General features: G+C 40.2%; 1 protein-coding gene across 1 annotated transcript in view; it reads right to left on the bottom strand.

Annotated features, from left to right (window-relative positions):
• The window catches only part of TXNDC8 (thioredoxin domain containing 8), a 32,331-nt gene extending 11,770 nt beyond the window's left edge, over positions 1–20,561 (bottom strand). The window contains exons 1-4 of the mRNA XM_070376078.1: positions 20,538–20,561; positions 17,171–17,275; positions 9,948–10,007; positions 6,155–6,220 (exon numbers count right to left, since the gene is read on the bottom strand). Coding sequence (XP_070232179.1) covers positions 6,155–6,220; positions 9,948–10,007; positions 17,171–17,275; positions 20,538–20,561 — 255 coding nt within the window. The remainder of the gene's footprint in view (positions 1–6,154; positions 6,221–9,947; positions 10,008–17,170; positions 17,276–20,537) is intronic.
• Positions 20,562–23,492: the final 2,931 nt, after the last annotated feature.

Below are 23,492 nucleotides of genomic sequence, written 5' to 3'. Positions count from 1 at the left end.
ACATTCCCCTAACTCTCAGTCCTATGAGGAATTACCATAAGGTTTTTTATACAGTGTACATTTTAAAAGACATTAATGGACAGTGGCTCTTTGCCAGATGTTTTACCAGAAATGTAAAGACATTTCTCATAACATTTCTTCATAGCAGCTAAATTCTAGGGGTTTTAAAAATACTAGATAAGTAGCAGTTAACTGCTTCAATAAGTCAATTTTCAGTTGTGCCGTGCCAGAAGAAAGAGGAGAACATTTATGGAAGTGGTCTCAGAGAACTGAACTTAATTTTTCGCCACCCCAGGAAAATGGTGAATGTTACAGGTAGCCTTCCTATTGACAGGTGGGGGTAAATTCACTGGTGGCAGTGGTGGTTGTGGTGGTTTAGTCGCTAAGTCGTGTCTGACTCTTGCAACCCCATGGACTGTAGCTCACCAGGCTCCTCTGTCTATCAAATTTTCCAGGCATGAATACTGGAGTAGGTTGCCAATTCCTTCTCCAGGGGATCTTCCGGACCCAGGAATCAAACCTGAGTCTCTTGTATCTCCTGTATTGGCAAGTGGGTTCTTTACCAGCTGGATCATTGGGGAAGCCCAAAAGATTTATAATACTGTGTCTATATATCTCTCCCACCCCATTTTTTTTTGATGCCTTTGTCTTTTGCACAGAAGATTGACATTTTTTGTCAGTTGGAACCAGCATTACAAATCTTTTCCACAGGTTTTCAAATGATATCTCAATTGCTACAGATATGAATCCTTCTGGAGATATGATTACATATACACACAAACAAAAAAATTTGGAAAACTCAGCAGTGGCCACAGGACTGAAAAAGATCAGTTTTCATTCCAATCCCAAAGAAAGGCAAGGCCAAAGAATGTTCAAACTATTGCACAATTGCATTCATTTCACATGCTAGCAAGGTAATGCTCAAAATTCTCCAAGCCAGGCTCAACAGTCCATGACCCAGATGTACAAGCTGGATTTAGAAAAGGCAGAAGAATCAGAGATCAAGTTGCCAACAGCCACTGGATCACAGAAAAAGCAAGAGAATTCCAGAAAAACATCTACTTCTGCTTCATTGACAATGCTAAAGCCTTTGACTGTGTGGATCACAACAAACAATGGAAAATTCTTAAAGAGATGGGAATGCCAGAATACCCTACCTGTCTCCTGAGAAATCTGTATGCAGGTCAAGAAGTAACAGCTAGAACTGGACAAGGAACAATGGACTGGTTCAAAATCAGGAAAGGAGTATGTCAAGGTGTATACTGTCACCCTGCTTATTTAACTTATATGCAGAGTACAGCATGTGAAATGCTGGGCTGGATGACTCACAAGCTGAAATCAAGACTGCTGGGAGAAATATTAACAACCTCAGATATGCAGATGACACCACCCATATGGCAGAAAGTAAAGAGAAACTAAAGAGCCTCTTGATAAAGGTGAAAGAGGAGAGTGAAAAAGCCGGCTGAAAACCCAACATTCAAAAAACTAAGATCATGGCATCTGGTCCCATCATTTCATGGCAAATAGATGGGGAATAAAATGGAAACAGTGGCAGATTTCATTTCCTTGGGCTCCAAAATCACTGTGGATAGTGACTGCAGCCATGAAATTAAAAGACACTTGCTCCTTGGAAGAAAAGCTGTAACAAACCTAGATAGCATATTAAAAAGCAGAGATATCACTTTGCCAATAAAAGTCTATATAGTCAAAGCTGTGGCTTTTCCAGTAGTCAGGTACGATGTGAGAGGTGGACCATGAAGAAGGCTGAGCACCGAAGAATTGATGCTTTTGAATTGTGGTGCTGGAGAAGACTCTTGAGAGTCCCTTGGACAGCAAGATCAAACCAGCCAATCCTAAAGGAAATCAGTCCTGAATATTCATTGTAAGGACTAATGCTGAAGCTGAAGCTCCAATACTTTGGCCACCTGAGGCGAAGAGCTGACTCTTGGAAAAGATCCTGATGATGGAAAAGATCAAGGGCATGAGAAGAAGGGGGCCAAAAGAGGATGAGATGGTTGGATGGCATCATTGACTCAATGGACAAGAGTTTGAGCAAACTGCGCGTGACAGAAGGACAGGGAAGTCTGGCATACTGCAATTTATGAGGTTGCAAAGAGTCGGACATGACTTAGCATCTGAACATTTGATATCATGACATAACATACCAAGTTTTAAAAATTAACTCCATAATCAGCATGCTAATTTAGTGCTATTCAACAAGAAATTCTAGTCTCAAGAAAATTTCTTGGGAGATAAATATCCATGTGATAATCAAAGGCTTGCTGGATGACTCGGCAGTTAGAATACAGGGAGGCAGATCAGCTTAATGGACAGGGTCATTTGACTTTATTTTCCATTAGCTAATCAGCATAAAATTCAAATTGAAGCTCCTTAGTGATCCCTAGAATACAGGTATCCTGTTCCATTAATTCAAAAGGGATCCACACCCTACAGACACCAGTTAAGAAATACTTGATGATAAGAGGTTGCTCCACCCCTAGGGCAGGGCTCTTTTACCTCCAGTAGAACTGAGGTCAAACGGGACCAAGTCTTTCCTCAAAAGCATGGCTATGGATTTGCTCCAGAGCCTAAATACAGAATCAACTGAGAATCCAAAGTTTTATTTTTATAAAACAGGGAAAAAACTGTTGAGTAGCAGCAGCCATCAAGCAATATCATCTGTAAAGAGAAGGAAACCAGAAAGCTGTTCTGAGCTGGAGAGAAAATTTCTCTGAGTCTGATTAATACAAGGATAAAATCAGGAAGGGAGACAAAGCTGGTGGGGGGATGCAGGGGAAAGACAGCAAGATTCACTTGTTCACCCATTCATTCATTTGCTCACTCATTGGTGATGGTTTAGTTACTAAGTAGTGTCTGACTGTTGTGACCCTATGGACTGTAGCCCGCTAGGCTCTTCTCTCCATGGGATTTCCCAGGCAAGAGTACTGGAGTGGGTTACCATTTCCTTCTCCAGGGGATCTTCCCAACCCAGGGATCAGACCTGGATCTCCTGCATTGCAGATGGATTCTTTACCAACTGAGTCACCATCAAACACAAAGTGTGTGTTTTCTATAGAGGGGGGATTCTCCTAGGCACTGGGGTTTCAAATCAGACATGAACAACTCCAAGTAATTGGAAGAGAATGAGAATAATGTACGAAGTTAAGATCTGAGTCACACAAAAAATGGGCTTGGGAACATAGGCTGGGTTAAAATCATGGAGAAATTCGACTCAGACTGGAATACAAGGGTCTAGTCTTGATTCTGTAGGTAACGGCAGAGGAGGGGTATAAAAATTTAAATAAGAGGATAACATACATGGAGCAAGGAATTATTTGGAAAAGAAAACAAGAGCTTTGGTGTGAACTTGAGGCTATTGTTTCAGTTAAAGATATTTATAGCTAGAATTAGAATTGGGGGATGAAATTATTAATGGAGAAAGGTAGAATGGAAAAAAGATAGAGCCTTGGAAAACACATGTGAGAACAACTGGAGATAAAGAAGCCAGAGGAAAACCTGGGGAGGAATCAGGGATCAAAGCCAAAAGAAGAGGAAGTTTCCAGGGTATAGAAGCTGATCAGTTAATGCACTTTGGTGTAAGCAAGGGGTACTAGGATTGAGAAACGGGAATTTAAACTAGGTGCAAGAAGATCCTTGGTAACTTTCAAGACCATAAATGAGGGAATGAGTGGAAAATGAGACTTGGAAGCAGTGAATACATCTAATTCTTTTAAGAGTTAGATTATGAATAAAAGAGAATAGTCTGAGAGAACAGACATATTCATTAGAAATGTTTTGGTTGCAAATGACAGAAAAAGCAACCCAAAGTTTATATAACTGAAGAATTTATGGGGGTAGTTCAGGCTTCAGACATACATAGATTCAGGGTTCCATCAATGCCATGGGCACTCCTTGGGCTGATTCTGCATTCCTCTGTATGGTAGCTTCATTTTTAGGTTCCCTGTGGTGGCAACCCAGCTATAGGAGCTTTAGCACTATATCTTTCCAAGTTCAAATTCAGTGCAATCAAAATAAGAGACTTTTACCGAGTTGCTTAAGCAAAATCCTGGAATTAGCTCTGGTTGGGTTTGGATTGGCTTGACTGGAGTGAAGGGCCCATTCCTGATGGTGATGGAGTTCACTGACTGGTCTACACCTAGAGATGGACCCCTAAGGAAGTACATGGACTAAGGACTAGAAAGGGCTTGGTTTCCTGGAGGAAAATCAGAGAACTGCTAACAGGGAATGGAGAATGGTAGCTGGGTAGCAAACAACAGAGTCCAATGACCAGGTTTGAAACAGGATAACTAATGGATAAAGGCAGGGCACAGATGGGAGGGATGTGGTCAAGAGACAGATGGAACTGACTTCAAAGGAGGAAACATCTTCATTTCTGAGATGGAAGAGAAGAGAAGATAATAAAAGATGACACACAAACAATTTGATAATGTAGGTAAGCGGAGTTGAGAAGGCATGTGTTGAACTGTTTCAATTTTAAAGTAAAAACTCAAGAGAGGAAACAGGTAGTGTTATCTTTTGGGGGAAGAATTATTTAAATCTATTGCCTCAATTATGTTACAGCAAGCACATATGGACAAGCAGAAATTGAAAATAAAATTCTACAGCTAGCATATCAAATGATCTCATTCTTTATACTGTAGACATAATTTTTAAAAAAGTAAAGTATGAAATTTTTTACTTTATATGTATTCCTTATAACTCTTTTTATTTTATTGAATCTTTTTAACGCATTTAAAAAATTCTAAAACATTTTTATAATTTTGAAAGGTTGCTTTCCATTTATAGTTATTATAAAATATTGGCCATATTCCCCATGTTGTACAATACATCCTTGAGCCTGTCACACCCAACAGTTTGTGCCTCCCACTCCTCTGCCCCTATATTGCACTCCTACCCGTAACCACTAATTTGTTTTCTCTATCTGGGAGTCTGCTTCTTTTCTATTCACAACTCTTTTTAGTTGTATACTCTTTCATAGACTAGATGGGCTTCCCAGGTAGTCCTAGTGGTGAAGAACCCGCTTACCAATGCAGGAGACGTTAGATGTGCGTGTTTGATCCCTGGGTCAGGAAGATCCCCTGGAGAAGGGCACGGCAACCCACTCCAGTTTTTTGCCTGGAGAATCCCATGGACGGAGGAGCCTGGCAGACTACACTCCACAGGGCCGCAAAGAATCAGACATGACTGAAGCAACTCAGCACACACATAGACAAGACGTATCATAAATCACTTAGCCACTTGACTAAAAAAAGTCATTTACATTGCTTCCATATTTTGTTAGAAATAATGCTACAATTACCATGCACTTAGATTTTATTTTTCCATGAGGTATTTTCATCGGCAAAAGTTCCCCCAAATTGGATGGTGTATGAAAGGGAATGAACAGTTTATTCCTCTTAAGTATGTTGCAAAATCACCTTTCATAAGGTACACACAGGTGTCCGTGCTCCCAGTCATATACATTATTACTAGTTTCATAACACAAAGTATTTGAGACACATCATTCCATTAATATCTTCAAGATAACAACTAACATAACATATCCGTGGGTCAGGAAGGGTCTAAAAAGTTTAGTTGTGTTAATTCACTTCATTTTCAAAACAATCCTATAAGGGAAGGGGAAACTTGCTATGATTCATGTTTTTACAGATAGAGAAACTAAGATACCAAGAGCTTAGTAAGTAAACTGCTAGGAAATGGAAGAACTGGTTTTTGAACCACAGAAATCTGAATCCAGACCCTGCCTGGTCAACCAGTAGGCCATATTACCTTGTGATTGCTTTTGATTGACATTCACTCAAGTGTTGTTAAAAATGTGTATATATTTGTGCTAGAATTTCACCATGTCTTTTGTTGTAAGGTTATTTTTTAATGGTCATGCCCCCAGAGAGAGGTAAGAGTGGGGTATTTCGTATAGATTTGGACACTTCAAATGGTCTGAATGGGAGATTTCTCACAGTTCATCCCCCCTTTTTTTTAACTCCTTGCCAATATGTAAGTGCAAAGAAACTAAGAATTGCATTGCTATAAAAATAAGTACAGTTGTTTCATCCATCGAGGATACCTCAGGCCTTTTTTAGACTCTGATGGCTTTATGATCTATTTCAACCTGCCAGCTACAATAGAAACATACCTTCTTGGTTTGCTTGAACAACTGAAATGTGGGTACTGCTTTGATGTGGTAAGTTTGGGCCAACTCCTAGAAAAGAAAAGAAATGGAATGAAGTCATCATTTTCATATCCTCTTTTTGGACCAAGAATGGTACTTGGTGACATCTCAGGAGGCATGTCTGAGAGTCCGGGGATTGCTGATACTTTACACATTCTCTTGCCAAGAACTTTCCTAACATATCCTCAAAGCCTCCAGGAATCTTAAAACATAAAGTGACTGTTTCCAGCATTCCTGAGCTTTCTCACTGATGGGCTCTAGGAGCCAAAGCAGAAGGACTGAGGAACGAAATGAGCTCTATTTAAAAGAGCTTGTGAAAGACTGCAGAAGGCCCCAGCAGAGCCCAATATGGAAAGAGTATATTGCAAAGAAGTAAGAATGAGTAAAGGTCTCTTTACAACTCACACTTAGACATGGAGTGGTATATCATGCATTTTAAGGCTTATGTGTTTCTTTCTTATATGCCTTACACCTTTTCACTGCCCATTTCTGTAAAAGATTTTGTAGCCATGAGATAAGAAAATATATCAGAATCCCAACTGTTCTAATCCATTACAATCTGATTTCAAGTATCACTTTTTTGTTTATCTTGTTTAAGAGTCAAGCAAAAGTTAGCCACCCACAGTTCAGTTCAGCCGCTCAGTTGCCCTTTGTGACCCCACGGACTGCAGCACACCAGGCCTCCCTGTCCACTGTCAACTCCCGGAGTTTATTCAAACTCATGTCCATTGAGTTGGTGATGCCATCCAACCATCGCATCCTCTGTCATCCCCTTCTCCTCCTGCCTTCAATCTTTCCCAGCATCAGGGTCTTTTCAAATGAGTCAGTTCTTCACATCGGGTAGCCAAAGTATTGGAGTTTCAGCTTCAGCATCAGTCCTTCCAATGAATATTCAGGACTGATCTCCTTTAGGATGGACTGGTTGGATCTCCTTGCAGTCCAAGGGACTCTCAAGAGTCTTCTCCAACACCACAGTTCAAAAGCATCAATTCTTTGGCACTCAGCTTTCTTTATAGTCCAACTCTCACATCTATACATGACTACCGGAAAAACCATAGCCTTGAGTAGATGGACCTTTGTTAGCAAAGTAACATCTCTGCTTTTTAATATGCTGTCTAGGTTGGTCACAACTTTTCTTCCAAGGAACAAGCGTCTTTTAATTTCATGGCTGCCCACAGGATCAAAACAAATCTTTCCCCTACTGCCCACCCCTACTCCCAACACACACTAAATTATAATTTTCATGACCACAGTAATGACAACAATGAATACATTATTAGAAAAGAAAACTGCATTTTGTCTCACCTTGAGAAACAAAGAGCTACAAAAATCAAAAAGTGAACAGGAACTAATGCTGCTGAGGATATGGAGAAATAAGAAACCTCTTACATTGCTGGTGGGAATGTAAAGTCGTACAGTACTTTGTATGATAATTTATAAATTCCTCAATAAGTTAAATATAGAGTTATCATATGACCCAATAATCCCACTCCTAGATAAATAGCCAAGAGAAATGAAAATATATGCTTAAATGTTTATGCCAGTATTAGTCATAATACCCAAAAGTTGCAAACAAACCAAATGTCCATAAAAGAATGAATGGATAAAAAAGAGGTAGTAAATTATTCAGCAATAAAAGGGAATGGAAGACTAATACATGCTACACCATGGATGAATCTTACAAACTTATGTTAAGTGAGAGAAGCCAGTCACAAAAGACCACATTTTCTATAATTCCATTTATAAGAAATGGCCAGAATAAGCAAGTCTACAGACAAGGGAGACTAGCAGTTACCTAGGGTTGAGGTGGTGGATACAGGGAACTAGGGGATGACTACTAACGAGGGCATATTTCTTTTTGGAGTTGTAAATACCTTCTAAAATTGATTGTACTGATAGCTGCACAAGTCTTTGAATATCTGACAGATAATAATCCTAGCTGTTTATTCTGAATGCACGGCACACGATTCAGCGTAAAGGACAATTAAACACTGTCACACTTTGAGGGAAATAGAAAAATGGAACTTTTATTACATTCTGGGTATAATGCCATAATGTTTTTTCATATTCTGTTAAATATTATTACTTTGTTTTACATATAGAGAAACTGACATTTATAGAGGTTAACAGATAAGTGGTCACAAAACTGTTAAAGGGCAGTAAGGGTAAATAATAGATTGTTTAATTATAAAGCTTAAATTCAATCCAATGTATACACAGGCCACTTATTACTGCTATTTTTCTTCATTTTAAAATAACAAATACTAGGAAGAATAAGTTTTTAGACACATTGTATGTATTAATAAGCACATGTTGATTGAAAACATGAGGCTGATTATTTGGCGGTGGGGGTGGGGCTGGGATGAGGAAGAAAGACTCTAGAGAAAAAAGGGAAATGTTTCCTGGAATTCCCTGTGATGCTTAAAAAAGTCCACACACACACACACAAACAGAACTCCACAAAAAGCATAAGCTATAGAAAGGGGAAAGCAAGGTACGTAAAAATGTCTGTAACGCACAGAATTGGATTTTAGAAATTTATTAATAATCTATTACAGGGGTGAAATTAAAAGATGCTTCGTCCTTGGAATGAAAGCTATGACAAACCTAGACAGCATATTAAAAAGAGAAGCATCACTTTACTGACAAAGGCCTGGGCCTCCCGGGTAGCTCAGCTTGTAAAGAATCCTCCTGCAATGCAGGAGACCCTGGTTCGATTCCTGGGTCAGGAACTTTCCCCTAGAGAACTGATAGGCTACCCACTCCAGTATTCTTGGGCTTCCCTGGTGGATCAGATGGTAGAGAATCTGCCTGTAGTGTGGGAGATGTGGGTTCAATCCCTGGCTTGGAAAGATTGCCTGGAGGAGGGCATGGCAACGCACTCCAGCATTCTTGCCTAGAGAATCTCTATGGACAGAGGAGCCTAGTAGGCTACAGTCTGTGGAGCCGCAAAGAGTCAGACATGACTGAGCAACTAGCCACACATGGTTATTCCAATCGTCATATACAGATGTGAGAGCTGGACCATAAAGAAGGCTGAACACTGAAGAACGGACACTTTCAAACTGTGGTGCTGGAGAAGACTCTTGAGAGTCTCTTGCATAGCAGGGAGATCAAACTAGTCAATCCTAAAAGAAGTCAACCCTTTTAGTATTCATCGGAAAGGCTGATGCTGAAGCTTGAATACTTTGGCCACCTAATGCAAAGAGCGGATTCAGTGGAAAATACCCTGATGCTCAGAAAGATTGAAGGCAAAAGGAGAAGAGGGCAGCAGAGCATGAGATGGTTAGATAGCATCACCAACTCAATGGACATGAATTTGAGCAAACTCCAGGAGATAGTGAAGGATAGAGGAGCCTGGTGTGCTGCAGTCCATGGGGTCACAAAGAGTCAGACACAGCTTAGCAACTGAAGAACAACAACAGGGGTGAAAATCATTTTTCACTTTGAGCCCAACTCTAACCAACTGGTATTGTCTGTCTAGAGCAATTCTGTTGGGTAGGACTGTGGGGCAGAGTCAAGAGAAATTGATGAAAAACACTGGACTGATCAGTGAATTCTACCATAGTGTGCGAGAAGGGCACACAGCAGGAGAGCCACATATTTATTGTCTTTTAAAGAATACAAAACATACAAGAACCTTATGAAGGCATTTACTGCTTCATTACACTTTAAACTGCTTGTATAATCACTGAGACAGCATTTCAACATCACACTGGATTTTACGAATCTACAAGGAGGGATTTAAGATTCTTACCCGAGCATTGTCCACATCCACATTAGCAAACATGACGCTTCGGTATTGCACAGACATTGCCTTCAAAAGAATAAAAATTTCCCATTAGCTTAATGTTAAGATTAAATCACACACTAGCAGTGTCTTTTAGCAAGAGCAAGAACCAAATAAAAGAGCTGAGAAAAGAGAGCTAAGCATCATCCTGGCACTACTGCCTAGAATCTTAAGGACAGAAGTCAAGGGCTGGGTGTTGCCAAAGTCAAGCAAAGATCAATGGCAGAACCAGAGTCTAAAGTCTGTGTTATGTATCAAAACTAGATTTCCCAGAATACTCTGCCAGTTGTCTTCCTGTTAGGTTCTGCCAATGGGAAGCATTTGCAGGAAAATGGAAAATGGGAATAGGGAAAAACAACTCTTCTCTGCTTCTGTTCCAGACGTTCTGGAAGCATCTTTGACAGTGGTGGAGATAATGGTGGTGGTATAATGGGCGTACGGTAACGGATGCAGAAGCAGCCTGTAAATGTCAGCTCCTGGGATATTCTTTTTTTCCAGACAGCTGTGCTTATTCTGTAAAGGTACTTAATGGGATATTGATTTGTTTGCATTACATCCTATCTCAAGCATTCCCATCGAGCTGTTTCAAATGAAACCTCTCTTCCACGGTGGTGTGAGGTCTCCGGAGCATGACCAAGTGGAGGTAACAGCAGACAGAGCTGTCACTGGGGGCTGCACCCACGGACAGGAAGGAAGCAGCATGACATGAACTGATTAGGTGGACGGTAGGTGCAGAGCTCTGTTGAAGGGATTCTCTCCAGTTGTATGTCCATAGAATGTGCCCTAAGTGGGAGTTCTTTCTTCAGTGGTTCATCAAGATGGGGAAATTAGGGGGAAATTCTTGGATGATAAACATGAAGGCCTTTGGCATTTTAGAGTACTTTTCAGATTAAAAAATAGACGCTGATTTTGATTGGCAGCATCTCCATGCCTGGCAGGAAGATGGTGATGCCCAGGAACTCTGGGGAAACTGACTTGTGCTTTTCAAGTTTAAGATATGTGGATGTTCCCTGGTAGCAGTCAGGTAGGGAAATGGATTGGACAGATATGGACATCTGATTCCAGAGTCAGGTTCTATTGATGAAGTTTTCAGAGTTTCCCAAGTCTGACAGGAAATGGATAGGGTTGTCATTTTTGTACTGAGTAGTAGCCAGAAGACCTGGTACAGATGTGGGTTTCTTGCTAGACTGACTGGTGTCCCTTATGAACACTTCCTTCCCTCTCTATGCCATACCATCCACAACAGACCATCCTCTGTCCTCAACAAAAACTCCTCCTTCTGCTCTATTCTTCCTCCCATACAATCTGTTACCATCTAGTCACCTATTCTGTTGATCTTCACTCTAAACTGTCTCCTGAATTTGATCTTTCCTTTTTCTCCCCAAACCACCACCCTAGTTCTGATAAATCCATCACTGACATTGTTGTTAAACTTGGGTTACCTGCCTCAGCCTTTCTAGCCCATTCTTACACAAACTGCCAAAAGTATTTCCCCCAAATTCACAGCTGATCATTGCAAAACCCTTAACATTCTTTATGACTCTGCTGCTGCTGCTAAATCGCTTCAGTGGTGTCCGACTCTGTGCGACCCCATAGACGACAGCCCACCAGGCTCTGCCGTCCCTGAGATTCTCCAGGCGAGAATACTGGAGTGGGTTGCCATTTCCTTCTCCAATGCATGAAAGTGGAAAGTGAAAGTGCAGTCGCTCAGTCGTGTCTGACTCTTTGCGACCCCATGTGCTGCAGCCCGCCAGGCTCCTCCGTCCGTGGGATTTGCCAGGCGAGAGTACTGGAGTGGTGCGCCATTGGCTTCTTCGTTATGACTCTACAGCAGCTCATTAAGCTATAACACAAGGGTCTTTCCCCTCTGGGCTCAGCTTTCTTTCAAGGCTCATGGGTTGCCACTTCCACTGTATAAACTGAAAACGAGCCTCACAGAGTACATGCCTTCTCATGATCAAACCATACAATTTCTCAACAAATTTATAATCTCCCTTTTCTCAAAAATGCTCTGTTTGGGGATCTATGCCTGGTGATTCTCTTAGCCCAGAGTCAGCAATCTTTACCCTATACACCAAATCCAGGACTCCATATGGTCTCATGAACAAAATTTTAGTGGAACACATTTGCCCATTCATTTGCATATTGCCATTGCCTGCTTTTGTGCTACAACACCAAAGCTGAGTATATATACTATAGACCATACAGCCCATAAACCTGAAAATATTGACTGTCTTTAACCTCTACAGACAAGGTTGCTGGCCCTTGCTTTCAGTCCTCAAGGCCCAGATCAAATGGGACCATGGAATTCACTTAAGACTTAAAAGCTTTAAATCACTTCTTAAAAACCACTTTCAGTTATGATTTACTTTTTCTTATTACCAGACATCCTTTAGTAGAGACTGTGGGTGGTCAACTTTCAGTTTTTGTGTATTTGAAAATATCTTGGATTCTTCCCCACCTAGAGTAACGGTGTTGTCAGCTCACTTCCATTCCACCTTCCTGCAGAGCCTGGAAAAGGGAAAAGGGAAAGATTCCTCGGATTCCCTTGCAGCTAGAGTTCTGGATGCAAACTGGTTTCACCAATGAGACGCATGCAGGTAAGACTGGGAAGGCAGAAGTGAGACGGAGCTACTTTCTTTTTGTCTTTGGATGTTCCTGCTGGAGAGCAAGATCATGCTACCTCCATGCTGCTGGATCTAAAGGATCCAGTGCCCCAGCACCAGCTTCCAGATTCTGGTTCTGACTCCCCAGATGCTATTGTTGTTGTTTTCTCCCAGTGGTGGCCTCTCATCTCCTCTCATATCTCATTATGGCAAAGTTAGGATCCCCTCAAATGGGTCTGTGGTGCTCTTGAGTCATTCTTGGGGTTCCAGTCTGGAGCCCATTCATCCAGCCTTATAATGATTTTATGAGCATTTAATTCCTTGTATTAAAGTTTTTTTCTATCTAATTTGGTTCCTGTTTCCAGTTTTTGAGCTCTGACTGATACAGTACCCTAGAGTAATAAAAGCCTTTTCTCCAAATCCATTAGGTACTGTGGGTTTTAAAAAAATGACACAGAATACATAAATACATTCTCTTGTAAAAGTTCAAACATCACAAGAAAAATAAAGCAAAATATGAAATTTCCCTATTCTCAACCCTACTCCAATTTTCACTCCCTTTCACAGAAAAAAAACCATTTGCTATGCATCTTCTGCTCCTCTTTGTCTACATACATACTGATATATACACACACAGATACAGTCTGCATGCTTAGTCGCTCATTCGTGACCCCATGGACTGTAGCCCTCCAGGCTCCTCTGTCCATGGGATTCTCCACGCAAGAATACTGGAGTGGTTTGCTGTGCTCTTCTCCAGGGGATCTTCCCAACCTAGGGATTGAACCCAGGTCTTCCATATTGCAGGCAAATTCTTTACTGTCTGAGCGACCAGGGAGCCCTGGTGTGTATATATATATATATGGATATTTATCTCTGCTTTACATAAATGGTACTATATCCATAAATTTTCCTATATTGTTCTCTTTTTACTTAATTCTATGTTGTCTTGGAGAGAATTTCATCATTATGTATGGGTCTACTTGACTCTTTTTATCATCTGAATAGTATTTCAGAGTGTGGATACACCCAAATTAAAAAAAAAAAAAAACTAAACTGTGTGTACATTAGTCTGGATTCCAACAGAAAACAGCACATTCAAGTTAGGATAATTTAGGGAAGTTTATCACCAAAGGGCTAACTATAAATAACTGTAAAGTTAAGGATGGGTGTGGAGGAGCTCTGAGAGCCTGGACACAACCCCAGCCATTCTCAGGGCCTAAAGGTATGAAGGGAAGAAGGGGTTACTAAGCCTGAGCCTAAAATGCCTGTTGGGAAATAAAATCTGATCAGCTTTGACTTTGTGGCAGGTAAGGATATTTATACTCCTAAAGCTAAACATTGGAGACCCTTAAGTTTTAAGTGTCTGAATAGAGAGGCCTGCCAGATATTAAAATATGTGCTGTAGATATTCCAATAATTTTAGGCACAAAATAGATGTTGATATGTGAACTGTGAACTTCCAGATGTTCAAGATGGATTTAGAAAAGGCAGAGGAACCAGAGATCAAACTGCCAACATCTGCTGGATCATGGAAAAAGCAAGAGAGTTCCAGCAAAACATCTATTTCTGTTTTATTGACTATGCCAAAGCCTTTGACTGTGTGGATCACAATAAACTGTGGACAATTCTGAAAGAGATGGGAATACCAGACCACCTGACCTGCCTGCTGAGAAACCTGTACGCAGGTCAAGAAGCAACAGTTAGAACTGGACACGGAACAACAGACTGGTTCCAAATTGGGAAAGGAGTACATCAAGCCTGTACATTGTCACTCTGCTTATTTAACTTATATATATCATGTGAAATACTGGGCTGGATGAAGCACAAGCTGGAATCAAGATTGCCCAGAGAAGTATCAATAACCTCAGATATACAGATGATACCACCCTTATGGCAGAAAGCGAAGAACTAAAGAGCCAGAAAGAGGAGAGTGAAAAAGTTGGCTTAAAACTCAACATTCAGAAAACTAAGATCATGGCAGTTGGTCCCATCACTTCATGGCAAACAGAAGGGGAAACAATGGAAACAGTGGCTGACTTTATTTTCTTGGGCTCCAAAATCACTGCAGATGGTGACTGCAGCCATGAAATTAAAAGACACTTGTTACCTGGAAAAAAAGCTATGACCAACCTAGACAGCATAGTAAAAAGCAGAGACATTACTTTGTCAACAAAGGTCCATCTAGTCAAGGCTATGGTTTTTCCAGTAGTCATGTATGGATGTGAGAGTTGGAGTATAAAGAAAGCTGAGCGCCAAAGAACTGATTCAGCTTTTTTTTTTTTTTTCATTAATTAATTTTGGCTGCTCTGGGTCTTTGTTGCTACGTGCAGGCTTTTGAACTGTGGTGTTGGAGAAGATTCTTGAGAGTCCCTTGGATTGCAAGAAGATCTAACCAGCCAATCCTAAAGGAAATCAATTCTGAATATTCATTGGAAGGACTGATGTTGAAGCTGAAACTCCAATACTTCAGCCACCTGATGTGAAGAACTGATTCACTGGAAAAGACCCTGATGCTGGAAAGATTGAAGGTGGAGGGAGAAGGGGATGACGGAGGATGAGGTGGTAGGATGGCATCACTGACTCAATGGACATGAGTTTGAGTAAGCTCCAGGATTTGGTGATAGACAGGGAAACCTGGCGTGCTGCAGTCCATGGGGTCACAAAGAGTTGGACATGACTGAACTGAACTGATGTCATGTAGCGAATTTCGTTATCTGAATATGTTTCTTTTAAATATCAAAGTTTATGACTGGTTAGAATGAATTCAAGTAGATTTAAGAGTTTAAGTCAAAAAATTGAAATGTTAGAAACCCTGCTGAAAAATAATATATTTTCGGTTGTGTAGAGAAATCTGAACTTTATAACTGAAGTAGGAAATTGCACAAAATGGACCATAAATGTGAAACTTCTGTGCAGAAGGAGAAATGAAAAGAAAATGTCCTGAGTTTCTTTCTGCAGCATGTTGTACACTCCCCCCACCAAATGGTATAAACACTTAAATGGGGTAACAGAAAAATTAACTAGATGAAACACTGTATGGACATGGAAAGTATAATCTGGAGAGTTGATAAAAATATAAACCAATGTGTAGATGGAAAAAGACCTGAATATAAACATATGATTACAATTAAGTGGAATATTTTACAAAGAAATTTTATAAAGGAGCTCAGATATGAAAGGAATAAGTAAGACATAGGATTTCTTCTGATAATGGGGTTGAAAGATTGGGGGTAGTTTACTCTTTTTTATTATAGTTTAAAAAATACCATGTTCATCTGTAATCTATTCCAATATTTGGAAGTTCTGAACTCTAGAACTTTGGTAAAATGTCATTATTATGAATAATCCATTCCTTTATACAACTGTACTCTTTCGCACATTTTGATGATCCTTGTAGAATTATCCACAAATAAACAGTATTAATCTGGTGTGTGTACTAATGATCTAATTAGATCTCACTAAATTATCTTCAGGTTAAGCAGGACGCTTCCAAAAAAAACTATGATTCCATGCAGAAGATTTTAAGTGTAATCAGGTTCCATTTGTTTATTTTTGTTTTTATTTTCATTACTTTAGAAGATGGATCTAAAAAGACATTGTTGCAATTTATGTCAAAGAGTGTTCTGCCTATATTTTCCTTTATGGTATTTGGTTTTACATTTAGATCTTTAATCCATTTAGATTATTATTTTAATACCATTTTTATATGGTGCTAGTGAATGCTATAATTTCATTCTTTTACATCTAGCTGTCCAGTTTTCTGAGCACCACTTACTGAAGAGACTGTACAGTCTCTTCTCCATTTATAGTCTTGCCTCTTGATAAACTGATCTTCATAAATTGATCATAGGTATGTGGGTTTATTTTTGGCTTTCTATCCTGTCCCATTGATCTACATGTTTGCTTTTGTGCCAGTACCATGCTGTTTTGATTACTGTAGCTTTGTAGTATAGTCTGAAGTCAGGAAGCCTGATTCTTCCAACTCCAATTTTCTTTCTCAAGATTGCTATTTGCTTTGTTTCCATGCAAATTAAAAAATTTTTTTTCTAGCTCTGTGAAGAAAGCCATTGGCAATTTGATGAGGACTGCATTGAGTCTGTAGATTGCCTTGGGTAGTACAATTATTTTAAAACAAACTTATGCTTACTAACAAAGAAAGGAGGGGGAGGGATAAATTAGGAAGTTTGTGTTGGGATTATTTATTGGGATTAACACATACACACTGATATACATAAAACAAATAACCAACAAGGACCAGGGAACTATAGTCAATATTTTATAATAACTTATAAGAAAAAAGAATATGAAAAAAATATCTCTGTCTCTATACCCCTATCTATCCATCTAAGTGAATCACTGTGCCGTATGCTTGAAACTAACACAACACTGTAAATCAACTATCCATCAATAACATTTTAAAGATTAAAATAACAATAGTAATAAGGAAGTGGGCACTAAGTGGGGGAAAAACTATCACCCCATAATGGCTCGTAACTGCCAAACTTTTAAGATTTATTGGGAAAAGTATTCAAGGACTTTAAATTCCTTCTAAAAAACTGTGAAATAGACGCTGATGATACTTACATGAAAAACAGGATAAATCCTTTTGCAAGGCCCACACCATTTTGCTGAGAATTCAATTACCACGAGTTTGTTTCCAGCAGCTTTCAAAAATGCTTTTAATTCATCCTGAGACCAGAACATAAATGAGGAAATGTGTACAGTCACTGAATCTCATATAGTCAAGCAAGGCACAAAATGACAGCATAGTTATGGTGCCCACCCCATTGTTCTCCAGGGAACCCAATCTTTCCTAAATGTCCCTGAGGGCATATATATATTTATCTTCCTAAGTATACATGCTGCTGCTGCTGCTGCTAAGTCGCTTCAGTCGAGTCTGACTCTGTGCGAACCCATAGACGGCAGCCCACCAGGCTTCTCCGCCCCTGGGATTCTCCAGGCAAGAACACTGGAGTGGGTTGCCATTTCCTTCTCCAATGCATGAAAGTGAAAAATGAAAGTGAAGTCGCTCAGTTGTGTCCAACTCTAGTGACCCCATGGACTGCAGCCCACCAGGCTCCTCTGTTCATGGGATTTTCTAGCCAAAAGTACTGGAGTGGGGTGCCAAAAACTTTCAGTTCAGTTCAGTTCAGTCACTCAGTCGTGTCCAACTCTTCGCAACCCCACAAAAACTTTAGGATTCTATTTACCAGATGGATTGGTAATGATGGTTGATAATGGCTGGATACCTCTGGCAAGAGACTGAGACTGGTCAATGAGAGATGAGGGGTAGAGGGTGAGGATGAATGGGTGTTCAAGGTGGATATCTACATCTAATTTTTTAAAACAAGGACCTAAACATGCATTAACAGAGAAATCTAAACAGAAGCTAATTCAGCACCTTTAATCATTTTTTGTTTTTGTTTGTTTTTTTTTGGGGGGGAGGCTGATCATTATTAAAGCTATAGTTAAAACCATACATTTAAGGATAAGACATGCTTCTTGCTGAATGTCTTAAGTGAATTTTCTATCAGCTATCTGTATCATCTAAATAAAGTAAGACTTCCCTTTTGGGACCTCATGTCATGGTATCTATGCTTGATTGCTTTGTGAACAATGTCCTACAGTACTTATTTCATTCACGACTTTCCAACAAGTCCCCCACAGAGCCCAGTCCTGATTCACTTCTGTGCCTTCATGGCCCCTAAGTGGCACATGGTAAGTACTCAGGGAGCATTTAGTTGACTAAATGAATAATCTGCTAATACACAGTGTTCTGTTAAGGATTTATTTTTCCTTTTCTCACTGGAATTGCAATAATAGTACCTAATTTACTCTATGGCTGGTATTCTCTTCCTTAATCTTTACAACCACCCTATGCAGTATTATCATTATTATCCCCATTTCATAGATGAATAAAATAACATTTTTAAACTTTCTCAAGGTCAACCAGCTGGTGAGTGTCATAGTTGGGGTTACTAACCTTACTAGTTTGACTCCAAGGTCCATTTCCTTAACCACTATAGAAAATTGCCTCCTGAGTTCTTTATGGTAATGGAGCTTACTCTCTCTCTCTCTCTCTCTAGCCCAAATGCCATCATTCACTCATCCCTGGACCACTAATTAAGATGGAGGGGTGGGATCAGTAATTGAGTTAAGTCAATTGGGGCCTATCACTGGAAATAGGGATGGGATTTATTCCATACAGATGGAATACACTCTATAACAGGGGAGTCCTGACAATTACACCGTCATTTGACTTCCTTTCAGGAGGTGAAACTGATAACTCAAAGAAGACACATTCTTCCTTTAATAATATGCCTCCAAGAGAGGAGTGATTAACTTTTCAGAGAGCCACGCCACCTCCACTTCTCACTTGCTTCTGAAGTTGTAAGTTAGAGGTCATCTTCAGAAACCCCCAACTCTTCACTTCCCAGTAGTTATTAGGGTATAAACTGACCTAGTTGGTCCCACGAACTTGACTTGGCTAAGTTCTCTGTAGGTAATACTCCATGGTACAGAGTGATCCCACATGTACCAGTTAAGGCCTACTCTGTGCCGGGTACTGGACACACTGCTAGGATGCAGCATGGACAAAAAGACAAAACATTCCACCCCCTCCCTTCATGAAGTCTGCATTTAGGGGAAAGTCAACAGTAACCATCTCTGGGGTCGCAAAGAGTCAGACACGATGGAAGCGACTTAGCAGTAGCAGCAGCAGCAACGGTGAGATAAGTGAAATATATAGTAAATTTGTGATCACTGCTAATAAAGAAAAAAAGTGAAAGCAGCTTAGTCGTGTCCAACTTTTTGCGACATCATGGACTATACAGTCCATGGAATTCCCCAGGCCAGAATACTGGAGTGGGTAGCCGTTCCCTTCTCCAGGGGATCTTTTCCAACCCAGGGATCAAACCCAGGTCTCCCAGATTGCAAGCGGATTCTTTACCAGCTGAGTTACCAGAGAAGCCCAAAGAAAAAAAGGAGAAGAATAAAATAAAAAGGAAGGATGAGAGTTGGATTACAATTTCAGTCTGGGTGGCCAAGGACCACCTCGATGTAATGTTTGAATAAAGGCATAAAGGAAACAATAGGTCCTCAGAAAAGGTACCTAAGAAGGAGATGGAGAGGGCTTCTCTGTGAGATTCCCAGGAAACCAAAAAAAAAAGAAAAGAATGAGTAAAATCATTAGCAAGTATATGCTATATTTAAAACATTTTCTTAAGCCAAAGTTACTTGGCCATACCTTCTTTCAATCTGGTTGGTCTCATATTTGTGATCTTAAACACAAGCATGTTTGGGAAACTGTCAAAAGTCTAAGTCTGAAGGTGCTAGTGGAGGGAAGACCCAGGCCCTACGCCTCCCCCTTCCCTCCAGCTCCTGGTCCCCCTGAAATGAGTGGGTATCAGAATGTCTGGATGCTAATGCCTGCTTCACCTCTCTACTCTTTTAAAGGCAATTTTCTTCTTTATAAATAATTATCCCTGGCCTTTACATGTATTGAGGTCTGTTACAGCGGTACCACTGGACAATGGATGGCAAGTGGCTTTATGAAATACCACCTCAACAATTACTAATGCCCCCTGTCCAGGGGTTCTCTTTCCTAGGATAAGAGAAAAATGTGGACTGTTTTACTTCCAGAAAAATTTCCAGGTACAATCAAAGTAAAATTGGTAGGATCAGATATAGGATGAGATATGTTACAAGCTGGTCTGGATCTAGCTAGAGTAAAAGCAAGAAATGAGAAGCAGGAAGGGGTAAAACTCTTTTTGATCAACTTTGCTCTTGGCTATTCTCCACAGAATGCCATCCCTCAAGAAACAGCATGAAGAAAAAGCATTAAAAAAACAAACTCTTCTCGCCTCGGAGCAACAAAGATGTACTGCGTGGAGCAAATATTACTTAGAGCTAATCAAATCTGCTCTCAAGAGACCGCCAAATGAATACTTGCCATGTCTCTAATATTCTGCACCATGATTTACACCTGGGAATTGCTGACAAAGCTCTCCTGTTGGTTCAGTTGGCAGACTGTAGCTGTCTCTTACCAATTATAGCATCCTGGCCGGAGTATAAGGGTACCTTCTCTATGACATCACTGAACATGACATCTTAGAACCTAGAACTTTGGAAGACATGGAGCTAATTTCATTTGTATGCCATGACTACTTGGTCAGTATGTGGTCAGTAAGAATCTGACAACTGCTGGCCTTGTGTGCAGAATCAATAATGTGTCTGTCTCTTTTTAATCTCCTACTGCCTATTTCTATGCACGTCCTTCCCTCCCCCAGTCCTGGCAACCACCAAATGAGAAACAAGCAAGGTATTCATGTATTACATAGATGAAAGTTATTTTCATTTAGGATTCTGAAGGAATTATTTTGCAGTTGAGAAAGATACTAAAGTCTTAATTCTAAAATAATGCTTCTTGTAAATTGGGTCTTTTGAGTCCCAGATTCCCTAAACTTTGTTATTTTGCCTTAATTATTTAGGAGGTAGTGAAATTTCACTCTTATGGACTGACTGCACCAGGGGTTGGCATACTTTTCCTGTCAAGAACCAGATAATATTGGGGGCTTTATGGACAACATGCAGTTGTTGGTTCATATTCTTTGTTTTCACAATCTTTTAAAATGTAATTTTTCTTCTTCTTCTTATTTTTTTTAATATAAACTTATTTATTTTAATTGGAGGCTAATTACTTTACAATATTGTATTGGTTTTGCTATACATCAACATGAATCCGCCACGGGTATACACGTGTTCCCCATCCTGAACCCCTCTCCCACCTCCCTTCCTGTACCATCCCTCTGGGTCATCCCAGTGCACCAGCCCCAAGCATCCTGTATCATGCATCAAACCTGGACTGGTGATTCGTTTCATATATAATATGATACATTTTAACTGCTGGGCTTTATAAAAACAGCAGCAACTCCTTAAACCTTCTTCAGAGCAACAGCAACCACCACTGCTAGCTGAAATCCCAGCAAAATTATTCTTTCTAGCTTTTCCATTCCTCCATTCAGGCCTCTCAGGAAGGAATTATCCGCCTTTCTTTTGTGTGTTTGTGCTAGATAGCAAACTATGAATATTTCTTGTATAGCTTCAGCCAAATTGTTTTTTGTAGCAGATATTTGTCAGTTGCTTTCTAGTACCCATTTCTTCCTCTTTCTACCAAAAATACCCTGATTTTCTGTGGGCAAATTTATCCCTCCCCCATTTTATTGCAGCTATGCAGTTTATATGGGATTACTCTAACCCTAAATCCAGGGTTCAACCCTGATGATTTTTTATTTTTTGGCCACACCACGTGGCTGGGAGATCTTAGTTCCCTGGCCATGGATCAAACTCATGCCCCTGCAATGGAAGCATGGATCTCTAACCACTGGGAAACCAGGGAACTCCCTTGACCTAATGATCTTAATCCAACCAACAATCCTATATTTAGACCAAGGGTTACCCAAGAGAAGATAAGAAAACAAGAGAAAGCAATTCCTAGCGGTTGTGACAGTTACTGAAATTTCCTCTTTATCCAGATATAAACAAGATGCTGATTGGCAGCTACCATAAAACACGCAGGAACCCAGTCTTTGTGTAATACCAATGTTTCAGATCTTCCCTGTAGCTCAGATGGTAAAGAATCTGCTTGCAATGTATGAGGCCTGGGTTTGATCCCTGGGTAGGGAAGACCCTCTGGAGAAGGGAATGGCTACCCACTCCAGTATTCTGGCCTGGAGAATCCCATGGATGGAGGAGCCTGGTGGTCTATAGTCCGTGCAGTCACAGAGAGTTGGACATGACTGAGTGACTAACACCACTACTACTGTTTCAGAGAGCAGAGAGGAAACGGGTGTTTGGTTTCTCGGTCCCCAGGATGAAATACTGCCAGAAGTTCAATCAAAGCCTGGAATTTTTGTTTCCATAGACAGCAAATCCCTTTATAGTTTAAACTAAATTAAGTTGGAATTTCAAATAATTACGAAATCAGATTGATTATATTCTTTGCAGCCAAAGATGGAGAAGCTCTATACAGTCAGCAAAAACAACACCAGGAGCTGACTGTGGCTCAGACCATGAACTCCTTATTGCCAAATTGACTTAAATTGAAGAAAGTAGGGAAAACCACTAGACCATTCAGGTATGACCTAAATTAAATCCCTTATGATTATACAGTGGAAGTGAGAAATAGATTTAAGGGCCTAGATCTGATAGATAGAGTGCCTGATGAACTATGGACAGAGGTTCGTGACATTGTACAGGAGACAGGGATCAAGACCATTCCCATAGAAAAGAAATGCAAAAAAGCAAAATGGCTGTCTGGGGAGGCCTTACAAATAGCTGTGAAAAGAAGAGAAGCGAAAAGCAAAGGAGAAAAGGAAAGATATAAACATCTGAATGTACAGTTCCAAAGAATAGCAAGAAGAGATAAGAAAGCCATCTTCAGCGATCAATGCAAAGAAATAGAGGAAAACAACAGAATGGGAAAGACTAGGGATCTCTTCAAGAAAATCAGAGATACCAAAGGAACATTTCATGCAAAGATGAGCTCGATAAAGGACAGAAATGGTATGGACCTAACACAAGCAGAAGATATTAATAAGAAATGGCAAGAATACACAGAAGAACTGTACAAAAAAGATCTTCACGACCCAGATAATCACGACGGTGTGATCACTGACATAGAGCCAGATATCCTGGAATGTGAAGTCAAGTGGGCCTTAGAAAGCATCACTACAAACAAAGCTAGTGGAGGTGATGGAATTCCAGTTGAGCTATTCCAAATCCTGAAAGATGATGCTGTGAAAGTGCTGCACTCAATATGCCAGCAAATTTGGAAAACTCAGCAGTGGCCACAGGACTGGAAAAGGTCAGTTTTCATTCCAATCCCAAAGAAAGGCAATGCCAAAGA

The sequence above is a fragment of the Bos mutus genome, chromosome 8, assembly GCF_027580195.1.
Source record: "Bos mutus isolate GX-2022 chromosome 8, NWIPB_WYAK_1.1, whole genome shotgun sequence".
NCBI classification, from domain to species: Eukaryota; Metazoa; Chordata; class Mammalia; order Artiodactyla; family Bovidae; genus Bos; species Bos mutus.
The sequence above is the reverse complement of the archived record's forward strand: the minus strand, read 5'-3'. Positions and strand labels throughout refer to the sequence as shown.